The 17,949-nt window shown below is 50.5% G+C and overlaps 1 protein-coding gene across 1 annotated transcript in view; it reads left to right on the forward strand.

Annotated features, from left to right (window-relative positions):
* Positions 1–16,819, forward strand: part of LOC119448807 (solute carrier organic anion transporter family member 4A1-like) — a 154,771-nt gene extending 137,952 nt beyond the window's left edge. The window contains exons 8-10 of the mRNA XM_049665893.1: positions 13,491–13,696; positions 14,760–14,824; positions 16,411–16,819. Of these exons, the coding sequence (XP_049521850.1) occupies positions 13,491–13,696; positions 14,760–14,824; positions 16,411–16,661 (522 nt within the window). The 3' untranslated portion in view covers positions 16,662–16,819. The remainder of the gene's footprint in view (positions 1–13,490; positions 13,697–14,759; positions 14,825–16,410) is intronic.
* Positions 16,820–17,949: the final 1,130 nt, after the last annotated feature.

Consider the following 17,949-nt stretch of genomic DNA (forward strand, 5'->3'; position numbering starts at 1 on the left):
GGTGGGTCAGTGAATGAACATACCGCTCGAAATAATGCGATAATGAGCGCCACCACGCCGACAAACGTACGCAGACTAGATGGATGTGGACGAAAGCGGCAGCGGCGGCCGCGGTGGCAGCAAAACAAATGTGAACTTGGACATGCGCGGAAAAGATTTTCCGGCCGCTTTGGCCTTTCCGGCCGCTTTGGCCTCTCCACCCGCTTGCCGCTTCCCAAGTGTGAACATAGCCGTAGTCTGCAGCGCAAAACGTCTCTCGTTTGCGATTGCGCCCCTACGGAAGGCTGGTAGTTACTGTTGCGTTGCTGAATCCCAAACCAGCAATTACGAAAGGCTGGTAGTTGCTGTTGTGTTGTGGAATCCCAAACCAGCAATGTACACACGAAAGGGTTGATGCCAGCAGTGAAATTCCACCGACTCGCAACAGAATGCACGAAACAGACAGCCGACAAGCATGGATTACTGCTGTGCGCAGTACAGCGTAAGTAAACTCTTGTTGCAGGCTCTGACAGTTCTCGTCGGAGTTCACGCGTCCTGAGAAATTGATTATGTGCACTATGCACTGAACAAGACCGGAGTTAATTCCTGCATCACTAGTACACCAATCAGTCGAGATTCTGTGAGGTACAAGGCCGCTTCCTGTTTGCACCGGCCTAAGTGAAGCAGAAATGACTCGCACGCACTACTTAAAATGCGTACACATGCCATAACTATGCAGTGCGGTGAAATATTCTGCACATTTCTGAATCTGTTGACGTAAAGGCAAATGACGGCTGCACGCTCGCACACAGCGGAAGACACAGCGGCCCATGCACTTGCCGCAGGAAATGCAAGGCGACGAAACCTTCGTAAAAAACAGCATTACTCGTTTTTGCACATATTTAAGTTTTCTAGCGCAAAGACGCAGCGAACAAGCTATTGCTATGGGAGTAGGTATAGCCTGGTAACACGTGCATTTTCACATGTATAGCCGTCCTTGACCTGTGAAACGCACTTCGCCCCGACGAGGACGACGCCATCTACGCTTAACGGAGATTAACAATTAATGATGTCTTCTCCGATCGGGCGGGTCGTCTCAATGATGCGTTTTCGAAGACTGGTCCATTCAGTGGCGCGATGAGAGACGGTTGCTCGAAACGCCCACTGTACCTGTCGTACTTACTGTATTTTACTGAGATTACATTACTTGTTACTTAATTTCTTCACAAGCACACACACACGCGAGGGGGGGGGGGGGTCCCATGTCTTTGATACACATGCACAGAGTCTGCTTAAACTACCGATATTTATTATCAATCACGTCACGTAGAGGAAAGCAGACGCTTGCCCCCCCCCCCCCCCCCCCCCCCCCCGGTCGGGCCGATGAACCCCCCCCGAAAAAAATTTTTGGCTACGCCCCTGGCTCATTGTAAATGTAAGTGGTGTCCAAATACACGTCTTGAGTTGAGGCAAATTTTGAGGCCAGTGTTGTGCTGCTTTCGTGCGGCGGAAGTTGTTTTGGGGCCGGAAATACGTGGCGAGATTTGTATACCATGTACACCACCTATTAGGCACTCGCAGAATATCATCAAACGTTTTGGCGAAGTTTTTGGCTACTTTTTGCTCACGAAAAAGTTTGGTCTGGCTATTTTTGGGCTACATTTTGAGACCATTTGGCTATCTTTTGTTGGGGCCATTTGGCAATCCTGAGTGCTACTAATCAGTCGTTGCTGAGCGAGAGCGGGTGCGGGCGAAAGCATGCTACCTCCAAAGAACGACGCAGAATACCGGTCAAAATGGAACTGTGTACTGTTGCGTGTGCGGCTACCAGAACAGCTAGAGAAACACCGCCGGTAAGCTCCCAAAGATAAAATTTTATGGATTTCCTGGGAAGTCTTATGAGAAGGAGCGACGGGAGCGCATGGATCCGGGCCGTGCGACGGGCGAGGTAAACAAAGACGCTGTTCAATTTTTTTTTTTTGCTATCATTGGAAATTTGCTCATTGCGGTCATGAACTTTGTATTTTTTAGCCCGGAAGCGAAGCGGGCCTTTGGCAGCCTGTGAAGAACCAAACCAGACACAGCCAGGCCCGCGGCGTGTTTACACCATCCTCGGCATCCAGCCTTACATGCGCAGCTAACTCACGCAATGTGCCTTGGGTGCAGTGTTGTACACGTTCCTCTAAAACAGGAACGAAAGCTCGTTCCTCGTTCCTTCCCAGTTCTGAAACGAGTTCCCGTTACAAGTTCCTTTAATGCGAAATGAGCGCGTTCCAGTTACAATTCGAACATTGGAACGTATCGTTAGTTTAACGCTACATTTCATTTGTTTTGATTAAAGTATAGTGTCGGATAGTCCTGAGGCGAAAAAAAGGGAGCGATTTAAAACTCACATCGAACTACGTATATTATAAGAATTTGAACATGGCCGGCAGCAGATTATCTGGAAATGAAAAGAATCCAAAGAAACGCTTCCAGACGATTTTTTTTTTTCAGGGAGCACCAGACATACTTCAGGCATGTCTAACTGAAAATTTGGTGCTCGTCTATTACAAGTGCAACACATTAGGCACTTCCCACTTCGACCTTCAAATGGAAGTCACGTGAGGACTGGAAACGTTCTATCCCCCGCGAGTCCCTCGAGTGGCGCCGGGAACCTGACGTCATCGTTCCTCTGTGGCAGGCCGGCATGGAGGAAAGAAACTATAGGGGGGAGCGTCACGTGAGAATCCTGAAACCTAGTCATAAAGAAATATAACGGAGAACTCACGAAAAAAATGCACCATAGTCACGTGACAGGCAAGCGGCTGTTCTTTGAGCCCAACGCGGTCCCCCATTCTCCCTGCATGATGTGCTGCGTACGTGCGGGCGTCTGTTCAATGCCATGGGACGTTTACAGAAGGAACGCCGTTCCCTCTGCCATACCTTCGTAAACATAACGGGTTACCGCTACAGTTCCACTGACTCTTAATGGAACGATGGCGTTCCTCCGTTCCTCCCAAAAGGAACTAGTTCCAGGAACACCATTCCGTACAACACTGCTTGGGTGCGAAGACAACTGGGTAATAAAAATGTTAGGTTTCACCCGAAAGGCGAAGCATCAATTGCGATAGCCAATTAGTAGAAAGCTATACGGAGTAAGGATAGTAGTTTTATTAGCTGTATAAACTTGGACATGTAGCAGCACCAGCAACGCGCAGAACTGTTGTCGACGCCGTCGGCGTTTTGCCCGCGTTCGCACCGAACGCGCGCGGCGTTGGTGACTGTTGCCGGTGCCTCTGGCGGCGGCTCGGAGGTTTTCGACGAGATCAGAACGGTACACTCGTCGAGCAGTGCCGGAAATCTTAACTACCTTCTCGCCTCGCAACGTTTTATTGCGATAGCAATTATATGGACACTCCAAGCACATTTCTGCCATCGTCGTCGCCGTCGCCGTGAGGTTGCGTATGACGTCCAACGGCGATGAAATCGTCGACGTGCGCCGTATGCTGTATGTTCGAGGGAAAGCGCGCGAGGGACGCGCGCTTTCACGGGGAGTGAACGCACGGCGGAGAGCAAACGCGCGTTCTGAGTCGTGCTCGAATTATATCTATAAAAAGTTGTCGCAGTTTCACCTGAAAGGTGAAGCATCAATTGCGATAGCAAATTTGTAGAGAGATATACGGAGTAATGATATTAGCTTTATCAGCTGTATAAACTTGGACATGCAGCAGCACCGGCAACGCGCCGAACTGTTGTCGACGCCGTCGGCATTTTGCCCGCGTTCGCTCAAAATGCGTGCGGCGTTGGTGACTGTTGCCGGAGCCTCTGATATAAATAGGCACTTGGTGCCGCAGCTAAACGTCGCCTCCCTTCCCTCCCCCTTCCCCCCCTCCCCCACGGCCTCTCGCGCATCGGAAGAAGGCGCGTTTGCTCTACATATATGGTGATTGTAAAGGAAGAAAGAGACGCCTACTTCTGCAGCCCTTAAGGAAGCACGGCGCAGAACGCGCGTTTGTTCTCCGCCGTGCGTTCACTCCCCGTGAAAGAGCGCGTCCCTCGCGCCCTTTCACTCGCACATACAGCGTTCGGCGGCGCGCGGCCAGGCTGCAGAAGATAGCGCCAACCTTTCCCTTTCCCTCAAGAACCACTTACCGACCGCGGCCACGATTTCATCTCCATTGACGTCATACGGAACCTCACGGCGACGGCGACGGCGACGGCGACGCCGACGGCAGAAATCTGCTTTTGAGTGTCCATATAATTGCTGTCGCAATAAAACGTTGGTGCTCCCTGAAGGGCTGCAAAATTAAGCGTCTCTTTCCTCCTTTACAATCACCATATTTGAGGGTACGGTGGCTTCTAGACACCGTATAGAGGGTGTTTCAGTTAACTTGGGCCAAACATTAAAAATATGCAAATGGTACGTAGCTGGTCAGAACCAAGGCAATCTTGTTCGCAGTCGCTTGCAGATACTCAGATTATTTTTTTTTTGATTCCGCCTAATTAGATAATTAGTCTTAATTAAATAATCAACTTCTCAAATATTTTAAGTAGACGAACGGTGTCAATGTGTAGAGCAACATGAAAAACTACCGATATTGCTTTTTGTTGCGCAGTGCGGGCTACATAAAAGTGGTTTTTTTTTCGAGCGTAAAAGAAGTCCACGAATACACGCGAAGTGCCTCGAGCGGCCAGTAACGCGGCGGAATGAAAAAAATTATCTGAGTATCTGCAAGCGACGGCGAACAACATTACCTTGGTTCTGACCAGCTACGTATCATTTGCACATTTTTAAAGTTTAGCTCAAGTTACCTGAAACACCCTGAGGGAGGGGAGGCAACGTTTAGCTGAGGCACCAAATGCGTATTATATAAAAAGTTGTCGCAGTTTCACCTGAAAGGTGAAGCATCAATTGCGATAGCAAATTTGTAGAGAGATATACGGAGTAATGATATTAGCTTTATCAGCTGTATAAACTTGGACATGCAGCAGCACCGGCAACGCGCCGAACTGTTGTCGACGCCGTCGGCATTTTGCCCGCGTTCGCTCAAAATGCGTGCGGCGTTGGTGACTGTTGCCGGAGCCTCTGATATAAATAGGCACTTGGTGCCGCAGCTAAACGTCGCCTCCCTTCCCTCCCCCTTCCCCCCCTCCCCCACGGCCTCTCGCGCATCGGAAGAAGGCGCGTTTGCTCTACATATATGGTGATTGTAAAGGAGGAAAGAGACGCCTACTTCTGCAGCCCTTAAGGAAGCACGGCGCAGAACGCGCGTTTGTTCTCCGCCGTGCGTTCACTCCCCGTGAAAGAGCGCGTCCCTCGCGCCCTTTCACTCGCACATACAGCGTTCGGCGGCGCGCGGCCACGATTTCATCTCCATTGACGTCATACGGAACCTCACGGCGACGGCGACGGCGACGGCGACGGCAGAAATCTGCTTTTGAGTGTCCATATAATTGCTATCGCAATAAAAGAGACGCCTACTTCTGCAGCCCTTAAGCGAGCACGGCGCAGAACGCGCGTTTGTTCTCCGCCGTGCGTTCACTCCCCGTGAAAGACGCGCCCCTCGCGCCCTTTCACTCGCACATACAGCGTTCGGCGCGCGGCGACGATTTCATCTCCAAATGACGTCATACGGAACCTCACGGCGACGGCGACGGCGACGGCGACGGCGACGGCGACGCCGACGGCAGAAATCTGCTTTTGAGTGTCCATATAATTGCTATCGCAATAAAACGTTGCGAGGCGAGAAGGTGGTAAAGACTTCCGACGCTGCTCGACGACTCTCCCGTTCTGATGTCGTCGAAAACCTCCGAGCCGCCCCCAGAGGGGGAGACGCGTCTGTGAAGACGCGGCGGTCGGACGCATGCCACGTCGGCTCCGTCGGAAATCGATGAGTGTTGTGAAAATTTGCCCTACATCCACCCGAAACTGGTCTCACCGTCTCTGTGAAGTTGCCAGGAACCTCTGGATACCATATTTGTCCAGGTGGGCCTTTTTTCAGCAATTTATGACTGTTTGAAACTCACGCCCCGCACGAGCCTGGCTAAGCCAAACGCCGGCGGGGCGAACGCCGAGGCTCCCTAGCCATGGCGGTGGCCGCGAAGGCAGGCAATGACCCCAGCACGACGCAGAGGATGAAACTCGAGGCCGCGGAAGCACGGCAAGACCCTATACCCGGAGAAGATGAATATCTTCAGATCATGGTTTGCCAAATGCAAGAGAAGCTCGCCAAGACGAAGCCAACGGGCTCTGCGCCAGCCGCCCAGCAACAGGCTCCCAAAACAGGATTGGCTTCCGCAGCTGGCGCTGCCTCCGATTCTCCAAGACGAGGAGGGCAGCAAGTGCAATGGAAGCCGACACAAACACCTCGGATCCGGCCAGATGAGTTGGTGATTGTGCTCAAGCCAAGACTTAACGTGGATCTCCGTGCTGCGTTCGGTCCAGGCGGGATCGGCACCGCAGTGCAAGGCCTCACCGGTAGTACCGCGAACGCTGGCGTCTCCGTGTGGCCGGTATGGAATCAAAACATCGTTGTTGTGGGAGTGAAGACAGAAGCCCTGGCCTCGAAGCTTATCGGGGACGTCACGCTGACAATCGGGGACCGCCAAATACCGTTTCACGGACATCTAAAATCGGCTGGAGAAACCTGCAAAGGCGTCATCACCGTTGCAGACACCGAAACCTCGGAATCCCTTCGGCACAAGCTCGAATGGATCGACGGCGAAATCCTGTACGTGCGGAAATAGGAACATCTAACGTCGCAGTGGTGACTTTCAAGGGACGTCGCGTTCCAAGATTCATTCACTACTGTTCCGAAAACGTGCCAGTGCGTTACTACAAGAAAACGGTTCCGGCATGCTATCGGTGTGGCACGCTGGGCCACAGAGCGGATGCGTGCCCCAACCCGAACGATCAGCGGTGTATTCACTGTGGTGCGAATGTGAACATCACCCCGTCAGGCCCAACGAAGCACAACTGCCAACCCAAGTGCCTCATTTGCGGCGGAAACCACTTCACTGGCTCTGCGGAATGTGTGGGAAAATTCAGGAAGGCATGGAAGCCCACTCCACCCCAGCTGAAACATGGACAACCGGGACACCACAAACAAGGGGGACCAGCACCTCCCGCGAATGGCGTAAACAAGCCACAGAATTCCAAGCAAAGGAAGACTGGACAGCCCAAACCGAGCAATGTACAGGCCGGGCCGAGGTCGAAGCCGCCTACCTTCCAGGCTGGGGATTTCCCCCCACTGGTAAGCCCGCAGCAAAAGGTGAGCAGTTGGGCAGGGGTCGCCTCTCAGCCTCCCGCTACCACCTCCCCCTCCCCTTCCGAAATCGAAATCAGCAAACAGCTAGAAATTATGCAAAAACGAATTGCCACTCTAGAACGCGAAAACCAGGCGCTGAAAGCGATGCAGGCTCCACAACGAACGGAGCCGGAGTCTATGCAGGCCTCGGCCAGCTCGGACGAGGAACAGAAGTCTGGGTCGGACCTATCAGGTTATACAAGCGTCTCGAAAACCGAAACCGTCGTAACAAACTCGGAGGGCATAGAGACACGTCTCAGCAGGCTGGCAACAAAATTTGAGGAAGAGAACAAAATGATAATGGAACAAAACAAACTTATGGTGGAACGCATTATTCCACAACAGGTAAACCTTGCAGTCCAGGCAGCGATCCAGGACCTGAAGCAGAGTCTCGTGCCGATACTCACGGCCAGCATACTTCAGACCATCCAAAATTGGCTCACTCCCCAATTGGAGGAAATCAAAGCTAGCACTAAGATGCCGGAACAACGTCGACGCAAAATTGTTCATCGTAACCCGGCAAACTCTGAATCCGAGGGCACTATGGAGCAACCCATTGCACATCAAATCGAGACTTCCATGCCTACTCAGGCTCCCACGCAGGCCCCAGTGGTGATGATGCCACCCCCTCAACAATAAATTCATGATGGCAGGCATTTCTAAAGTTAATCATAAAAATTCCAAACAAGCGAAATTAGAGATTATCCAATGGAATTGCAGGGGCTTTAGAGATGGGAAAAAGAGGGCCACTCTCCATCTCTACCTGCAGACCCTAAATTCAATGCCGGCGGTCATAGCCTTACAAGAAACCGGACTGCAGGCGAAACTGCCTGGATACAATTCATTTCAGGGGGGTACGTCCACCTGTATTCTCGTACATAAGGAGTGTACCGCTCGTCAGATAGACCTCGATCTCTCGGAGGGGCATGAATACACGATGGTCAACATCCTACCTAATAAAAGACGAGACCCTAGCGTATACGTCCTTAATGTTTACAGTTCCCCCAAATGCAAGCGAAGCGTCTTCAACGAAATATTTTATAAAGCAGTTAGGGAAGCGGATAAGCATCCACTAGTGATCGTGGGTGACTTTAATGCCCCCAGCTACCATTGGGGCTACACTCGCGAAATCGCCAAAGGTCGCAAATTGGCAGAACTCATTCCCACGCTCCGTCTATCGCTCCTTACAGACCCGATGCAACCCACTAGAGTTGGAAATTCTGTAAACCGGGATACATGCCCGGATCTAACTTTGGTTAAAAATATATCTCATGCAACATGGGAAAACTTGGACGATACACTCGGTAGCGATCACTGTCTCCTCAAAATCACTATTTCCGCCAAAGTGGCCCGCACAACGTGGAGCCAAGCCAAGCTTACAAATTGGACAGCTTTTCGCTCTCATCAAATCCCCTCTGTTTTCGGAGCGGGTGGGTACACAGAATGGGCGAAACAACTCACTGCCACAAACTCGAAGTGTGTCACAATCCTACAGACCACGGAAGACATTCCTGCAGTAGACAATCACCTCCTCCATCTTTGGGAGGCCCGCAGGAGTTTAACCAAACGCTGGCGGAAAAACAAACTCAACCGCAAGCTCAAACTTCGAATAGCTGAGCTGAGCATGCAAGCGGCGGAATACGCGGCGCAACTCAACGACTCAAACTGGACAGAACGATGCAATGCGGTAGCTAGGCAGATGAACTCGAAGGGCGCATGGCGCCTTTTCCGCAGTCTCATTGACCCCACGCAAACCAGAGGAGAAACACAAAAACAGCTCCGCCGGGCCTTGCAAATCTTTCATGGAACCAATTCCCAGCTAGCCGATGCTCTTTGCGATAAATACCTATGCTGCATGCTGGACCCGGACAAGACTGCATACGAATACGCGGGCAGGGAAAACCATCAACTCGATGCTCCATTTGCCATGCATGATCTGAAAGCGGCGCTGGGCAAAATGCGCAGGGGCACCGCCCCGGGCCGAGATCATATCACTGTAACACTTCTAGTAAATCTGTTGGATGATACCTATTGGCATCTATTGGAATACATTAACGCGATCTGGGACGGCCAACCGCTTCCAATCGATTGGAAAACAGCATTAGTCACCTTCATTCCCAAACCCGGCAAGCAAATTAGTACAGACAACCTCAGGCCCGTATCACTTACTTCGTGCGTAGGCAAACTCATGGAAGCCATGGTTAGAGACCGCCTCTCTCCGTACCTCGAAAGTAAGGGATACTTCGCGGATACCATGTTTGGTTTTAGGCCACATATGTCTGCACAAGACGTCCTCCTTCAACTAAATCGAGACATCATCCAACCCACCCATTCGACACACAATGACAGGGCAATTCTTGCTCTCGACCTTAAAGGTGCGTTCGATAATGTTAAACATGAGATCATTCTGACCAACTTAAGCCACACTCATTGCGGTAGGAAAACCTTTGCATATATCAGAGACTTCCTCTCAGATAGGCTGGCGATTCTCCGCACAGATGATGAGGAACATGGACCCTTTAAAATGGGTACGCGAGGGACCCCGCAAGGGGCGGTCATCTCCCCGTTACTATTTAATATAGCTATGATGAATCTCCCGCGGGTTTTGGCACAGGTAGAGGGGGTACATCACGCACTATACGCCGATGATGTCACAATTTGGGCAAATCAGGGCAGTATAGGCGAAATGAAAGACCGTCTCCAGCAGGCCGCCTCCATCGTGGACGCCTACGCGACTCAATGCGGATTGCAGTGCGCTACAGCTAAATCCGAACTCCTACATATCCGAGCAAACGTAAAAGACAGAACGACCCTGGACTTGACTCTATCAGGGAGTTCCATTCGGGTGGTCTCTGAGATCCGAATCTTAGGCCTTCTCATAAATAACAGAACAAAAAACGGAACTACGTTGGACAAGTTAAGCAAAGTAGGGGAACAGGTAGGACGTATGATCCGCCGAGTCTCAAACAAACGCGGGGGGTTACGAGGTAGGGACGCGCTTCGGCTCGCCCACGCCTTTGTAACCAGCAGGATTCTTTACTCAACTCCGTATTTAAGAATGACTAAACACGACGAGAACAGGGCTGATGTAATCCTCAGGAAAGTAACCAAACACGCCTTAGACCTGCCCATCAGCACTTCCAATCAGAAACTATCTGCCTTGGGGGTTCTTAACTCTATTCAGGAGCTCAGGGAGGCGCACCTCACAAATCAATACACACGGCTTATGCAGACCGCCCCGGGGCGTCGACTGCTGGACCGCTTGTGCATTCAACACAACTGCGAACCTGAACACACGGAGCGCATCCCAGAGCTGTGGCGCACCAAACTCTCGGTGCCCCCACTCCCTCGTAATATGACGAAAGAAACACATGAAGGACGAAGACAGGCGCGTGCCAAAGCGCAAGAAAGACAGCTTGGCTCCCGTACTGGGGTTTACTATGTGGATGTAGCCGGACCTTCGCCCAGGGGATATTACACGGCGGCGGTTGTACATCAGGGAACTCAGGTGGACGGACTCTCATTTAGAGCCGCGAATATAAACCAAGCAGAGGAAGACGCTGTCGCCTTGGCGGCTGCACACCCTCAATCCAAATGCATACTCACAGACTCTCGAAGGGCTTGTGAAAACTACTTGGCAGGGGAAATCTCTCCACTAGCCAACAAAATTCTGAGACTCGGCATCAGGGATCGGGATCCCGCACCAAAACGAATAATCTGGACTCCAGGCCATCAGGGCCTTCGAGGTAATGAAGCTGCAGACGCAGCAGCCCGCGCACTTATTCCCCGGGAACCTCCCTGTTGCCCTAAACAGCCTGAATGTCCTACTCCCCTACTACGGTTCAGTGCAATTCGACATTACTTCTGCGAGCAGCGCCGGGTGTACCCCCCTCCGGCAAAAGGCCTATCCAAAACTGAAGAACGCGTCCTACGGCGCCTCCAAACTAATACGTTGCTCTGCCCAGCTATAGTAAAGCATTTCGATCCCAAAATCAATGGGCAATGCCAGCACTGTGGTAATTTGGCAGATCTGTATCACATGGTCTGGGCCTGCCAACAGAATCCCAATCTATCCCCTATTCCCCACCCAACTCGAGAGGACTGGGAGGCGACCGTGCTCAACAGCTCCGTACTAGAGAAACAACGAGCTCTGGTCCAACGGGCTCGAGTGGCGGCTTCGACCAATGACGTCCCGGACTAAGGATGACACCTAGTTTCATGGAGCTCACGGGCTTCACCCTCTCTCTTTGTTCAATAAAAGTTTTCACCACCACCACCCCCAGAGGCACCGGCAATAATCACCAACGCAGCGCGCGTTCGGTGCGTACGCGAGCAAAACGCCGACGGGGTCGACAACCAAGGAGGTTTAAAAAAATGAATTTTTTAAAACCTCCTTATCGACAACAGTTCTGCGCGTTGCTGGTGCTGCTGCATGTCCAAGTTTGCACAGCTGATAAAACTACTATGCGAACTCCGCATAGCTCTCTACTAATTTGCTATCGCAATTGATGCTTCGCCTTTAGGGTGAAACTGCGACATTTTTATATAAATACGCATTTGATGCCGCAGCTAAACGTCGCCTCCCCTCCCTCCCGTCCCCCCATGGCCTTTCGCGCGACGGAAGAAGTCGCGTTTGCTCTCCGCCGAAGCGTTCGCTCCCCGTGAAAGCGCGCGTCCGTCGCGCGCTTTTACTCACACATATATCATACGGCGCGCGGCGTCGCTTTCATCGCTGTTGGACTTCATACGGAAGCTCACGGCGATGGCGACGACGACGACGACGACGGCAGAAATCCGCTTGGAGTGTCCATATAATTGGTACCGCAATAATAGGTCTATAACTCACACCCTTATACTCTTTCTGGGTGTAAAGGTCTAAGTATAATTTCCATTTTCCTTTCCATTAATTTACAATGTCTTGAAAATTTACTTTGTAAGTATAATTCTTATTCTTTCATTTATTTTGCTGATATAACAGGGCCGGTATTTTGTAGCGATGCCTTTAAAGTAATAATGCCTTTTCGCGCTTATCGCGCTTTGTCAGTGGTCAGAGCGACGGTCCGCTCGCGTTATCAACGGGATAAGCCGGCCGTGAGCGGTGGATGATAAGACTAGTGTAAAATAAGTCATAAGGCATCGCTACAAAATCGCGGCCCAGCTCTAAAAATGTAACGATTACGTTTATGGATATCTAAGCGTTTTGAAGCACTGTCAATGACAAAGTACGAAGTGGCGTCTGCCAAGGCGTGTATGAGTGAGCCCAGTGAGCGCGCGCTGTCGCGCGTCTTTGTGGATGCAAACCGCCATTCCTCGCAAGGCGCGGCAGACGCAAGGCGCGTAGATGCGAGCTTGCGCGCGTCCGCAAGCGTATGTGTTGGCTGGGCTTTAGGTAGGTGTCCGCGGCGCGCCGACGCTGCCGGCTTCGTCACGCAGCGTGGCGCCATCTCTCGAGGCACCGCAAAACCTGCACCGCGGAAATCACGGACCGCTGACGTTGAAAAGAGCACAGGCAACCCTGTCCCAGCGCCAAAAGATCACAATGAAGTGTATGGTGCCCTGTACAGTCAAACCCAGATTTATCGAACCCACATATAACGAAATATTGTGTATAAGCAACATCAGTGAAATGCCCTTGAAAATTTTTCTAGAATCTCTTTATTTTATTAATCGATTTACCTATATATAGAACTTTTTTTGCGATCCAATTCAGATTCGATATATCCGGGTTCGACTGTATCTGCCTTTTGAACGTCGCTATTGGAAATGACAAAACTTAAGCGTACTAGAATTTACAGCTTGAGTGATATTGTGAACAAGCATTAGGAAGAAATCGGAAGCAATATTTTTTGTGACTTGTTTGGCAGTAACTAGCGTATGTAATGCGGTCCTGTATAAAGGGTTGGGTGCCAGAGACCACATTTTCTCAAGTTTTGACTGGTTGCCCGGATGATATCTTTTTGTTCTCGCAACGATGCACGGATGTTCTCGTTTGAGTGCCCGGATAACGGCTCTGGCTTTTGGCTCAAGGTCACTTGGAGGCCGGCTACAACGGGAGCCAAAAGCATTTCATGCTTAAAATTATATAGGTTATAGGTTGTCTTTTTACGTGGAGTGGTTGCCGTCCTCACCTTGACACCAGCAGATGACGCGCTGTCTCTATGCTCGGACGAGTGTCTATTCTCCTTCTAGCGAATCAGCGTTCGCCTTTTTGCACGCTGGCAGATGTACAGCGGCTGCACGTGCATCAACAGCACGCTGAGCGAAGTGCCGGGTGTGAGCGCCGACCAGCTTCTCCTGGAGGCCGTGCAAGCGACCCGTTCACGCTGCCCAACTGCCTGCGGTCTGCTCTTCCCGTTCCTGGCAGGCGTCTTCCTCTCGCTCAGCGCGTCCTTCCTCAACGCAGCTCCGTCAACCGCGGCATCCATCAGGTGCGTAGGCATACCTTCAAATAGACCCAGACTAATTGAACACAAGGCAAGCTAGCTTAACCGAAATCGATTCTGCCTGATCTTTGACCTAAGCCAACCCAATGGAACCTTCTACTGGTCGTTGCGCATCTGCGCTCCTGCAGCGCTTGAGTTTTAGTGCAATGAAGCATTCGGGTTGCGTCAATATCGCTTTCGGAGTACGCAATTTAAAGCGAATTAAGCTTCCTTTGCGTACGCGTCCACACCCGATGGGAGACAAACGCGAAGTCTTGAGGAAAACTCACAACTTTGACGAAAACGTACATTTTTCATTGCGAGTGCAAAAAGTTACAGGAACTTTGACGCACGGCCACGCAACAAGCGTGCGTCACCCAGCTTTTCTGACGAAAAAGAAAAAAAAAGGCGACGCTTGATTACACTTGCGCATACAGACGACCAGAACTCCGTCTGCGTTATGCAGTCATCAAACGACGAAATGTAATTTCTGTGTGCACATGCACTGGTAAATGTTTCCCGCAGTGCGCATAAGGTGAGATGTCGAGCTAATTCAGAGGGCCATAGCTACCGTTTATTTCTCTTTCGAATCAAAATCAGCCCCCTTCCCTTCAATGTGCACGTTAACAGCTGAATGTCTGGGTGAGTCGAGTTGAGTCCCTGTGGATATATGACCAAAAACTAAATTGATGCATTTCAAGTATGCTCTGTGCCGGCGATCCTAGCGCGGCTACATTCGCCTGTAGCCAACATCGTCCCTCAGGTCCTTAAATGTGGTTTGAATTTGTTCAGCTAAACGAGTCTTAAACCTGGGTGCGGTTACTCAAGGACAGCCATTTCTGCATGGCACTTCTGCAGGTTGCACGCTTAAGAGCTTCGTGCATTCATTCAGTGTACGTCCTGGAAACACGTACATGCGCCGAAAAAGTAAACTAATCTTGCTAGCGGCTCACTTTCCAGCGTGATCATATCCTGGCTGCAAACAGGCTTTAATGCCAATTACGTACAAAATAGATAAGCGGCCAAGTTGCACTTACGCGCAATGCATTCTTCACATAATTGTACACAGGTGCGTGAAGCCCGCACAGCGGTCGCTGGCGCTCGGCGTCAGGCAGATCATCGGACGCCTTGTGGGTGAGTACGACCGGAGCTATGTAAGCACTTATTTTCACCATCATCTGTGATTGCCTTGTCGCTGTGGTTATCTTCATTGATCAGACTTATCATCATCATCATGAGCATGTCCACTGTAGGACGAAGGCCTCTCCCTGCGATCTCCAATTACCCCTGTCTTGCGCTAGCGTATTCCAACTTGCGCCTGCAAATTTCCTAACTTTAGCACCCAGTTTGACTCTTTTGCCGTCCTCGACTGCGCTTCCCTTCCATTGGCACAACTTCTGTAACTCTAATGGCCCACCCGCTATCTGCCGTACTCTTTATATGGCCTGCCCAGCTGCATTTTTTTCTTATAATTGTCAACTAGAATATCTGATATCCCCATTTGATCTCCGATCCACACCGCTCTCTTCCTGTCTCTTAACGTTACTCCTAAGATTTTTCGTTCCATCGCTCTTTGTGCGGTCCTTAACTTGTTCTCGAGCTTCTTTGTTAACCTCCAAGTTTCTGCCCCATATGTTAGCACCGGTAGAATGCAATGATTGTACACTTTTCTTTTCAACGACAGTGGTAAGCTCCAGCCCATTCTTATTCTTCTGTAAATTTCCTTCTCATGATCAGGGTCCCGTGTGAGTAATTGAACTAGATAAGCTTGCTCCTGTACAGACTCTACAGAGGCTCACTGGCGCCCCTGATATCTTGTTCCTTTGCCAGGCTATTGAACATTATCTTTGTCTTCTGTATATTAATCTTCAACCCCGCTCCTACACTTTCTCGGTTAAGTCCTCACCCATTCATTTGTTGTAATTTGTCACAAGTTTAGCTGAACAGGACAATGTCATCTGCAAACCGAAGGTTGCTAAGATATCCGCCGTTGATCCTCACTCCTAGGCCTTCCCAGTCTAATAGCTTTGATCAGCGTAGTGGCCTGTAAACATTGGGAGAACGTTTCTGAGGGTTCACCGCGTGAAGTTGAGCGATTTGGCCTACCAGGGAAAGCCCGACATCATGAAGAACGTTGAACTCGTTGTTCTTTTTCCTTGCCCGTTAAAGTGAGCAGAACCTTGTACTGAAAACAAGCATGCTTTAAGCAGTGGCGCAGTTGTATATGAGTAACACGTGGTTTGTGTGGCGCTGGCATTGCAAGCTCCACAAGTGAACTACAATGAATGACATATGTGATGAATGAAGTTACGGGGCTAGGTATTGAAGCGTTCGACGAAGAAAATCATGGCCCAGACTTAATTTAATGTATGCTAAGCTATATGCAATTTATTGAAACAGGGCTGCTTCTGAGTAAAAGCTGGCTTACATTTAGGCTTTTCAGCTTTACGTTTAAGCTTTACGTTTAAGCGTTTGGCTGAAGTGGTTTGAGCGGCCCGTAGATCATAGGTATGGACACGCTTGTACGGGTTGCTGCATAGTAAAAGGTCTATTTCAGAAGGATCAGCGACACAAATAGTCCCGCAATCGCTACTCACCTCTGGGAGACACTCAGTGTTTCCTGACTAGGTTACACGATCCGTCCCTTGGCTGCACTGCACGATATCGGCGAAGCCGAGTATGCACAGTCGGTGTATTAACCGGCGTGTTCCCCCTGACAGGGTCTATCCCGGCACCCGTGGTCTTCGGCGGCATCGTGGACCAGACGTGCGTGTCATGGCAACGGTCGTGCGGCTCGAGTGGCAATTGCGTCATCTACGAGAACGAAGGCATGTCGCGTGGCCTGTTCTACGCGCTGGGCGTTACTCTCTCCATTAACATGTTGTTCTACTACGCGTCCCTCATCGCGCACCGACGCCGCATCCACCAGCGCGCCATGGCCAAGAAAAGCCGCGCTATGTTCAAGGACTAAGCGCAGCTCCCCGTCCGTAGCTGCGAGACCGCCGGTGTGCGTCAGCCCCCTGCTATGGTTCACCGAGCGTTGCTGCCGACGCAACCGTTGCTAGGCGACCGGGTGCTGCGAGACCACGTGGAAGTCGATGCCTCGTAGGACTGAGGTCTCCGTTTCGCAGAGCCGCAGCGGTGAAATTTACTATGGCAATAAATAATGGTGTTCCGCTGGCAGAGCGTGTGTCTTGCAAAGACCACCGTGGTAGCCGACGACACCTTACGCATTTCGTCTCAACTACAGAGCTTGGGGTGTGTTCTAGCAGTTATGACAACGGCAATGGTGCAGCTGGCGGTGCTAGTCATGGTCACGTATCCCAGCCTGCTCGCCATTACTTTACCGAGTTTTATCGGAATGCACTACACTCTCGTTAGCTGTGCGCATACCACGAAGTTTCGAAAGAACTACTTTCTTTTGAAAGCACAAAACATTGCACTGTCTTCCCCAATATATCCCCATACCGTTTCATTAACACGTGCTAGACTGTGTTCCACCAGAAAGTCGTTAACTATAGGTCTCTCGTTCTCAGACTAACCTATTTAAGGGCAGCTTCTTCGCCCAGGGTCATAGAACTATGGAATCGAATACACCGACTGCCTTGCAACATGTAGTCATTGCCCGTGCAATAATTTTTGAATGCCTCTGAATGTTCTACTGTATTAACGCGACAGCGTTAAGTGCCCCATGTCGCAGACAATCCGGTGCGGGCGTGCTGCGCCGCAGCCGGCATTGACGTCCTGTGAGCAAAAAATATTTTATACGGCACTAAAGTACTTGTTGTACCACTACAGTTATACGGTTGCTCACACTTTGCCTGACATTCTTGACAAAGTTATTCCTCGGAATTTTCAGAATGACAGACCACAAATGTCATGAAACAAAACACCGACAGCGCATTTAGTTCATGTTAAATCTTCTCAGACTGAAGTATTAAAAGTGTGAAACAATAACGGAAGATTGGTCCACGCAAGAGGCTGCGCTTATACCAGAAAGCTCGCCTTCAGTGCATAGCGTTAGCCGGGAGTGTTTGCCGGTAAAAATTACCGTTACATAAGCTGCAGTTGCCGGGAAGGGTGGGAAGCAGTGAAGGGATCTTTGAATGCTATCGCGTTACACTCTTAAAAGCCAATCTTAAGCGTCCTCCGACTTTTTTCACATCGAAGTGTCTTGGTTTCCTAAATTTATTTCCTTTATTTGCTATGACATTATTTCGTTGTACCATTTACCCTGTGTATTTGTAGCATTTACCCAG

Source organism: Dermacentor silvarum, chromosome 4, assembly GCF_013339745.2.
Source record: "Dermacentor silvarum isolate Dsil-2018 chromosome 4, BIME_Dsil_1.4, whole genome shotgun sequence".
Lineage (NCBI taxonomy): Eukaryota > Metazoa > Arthropoda > Arachnida > Ixodida > Ixodidae > Dermacentor > Dermacentor silvarum.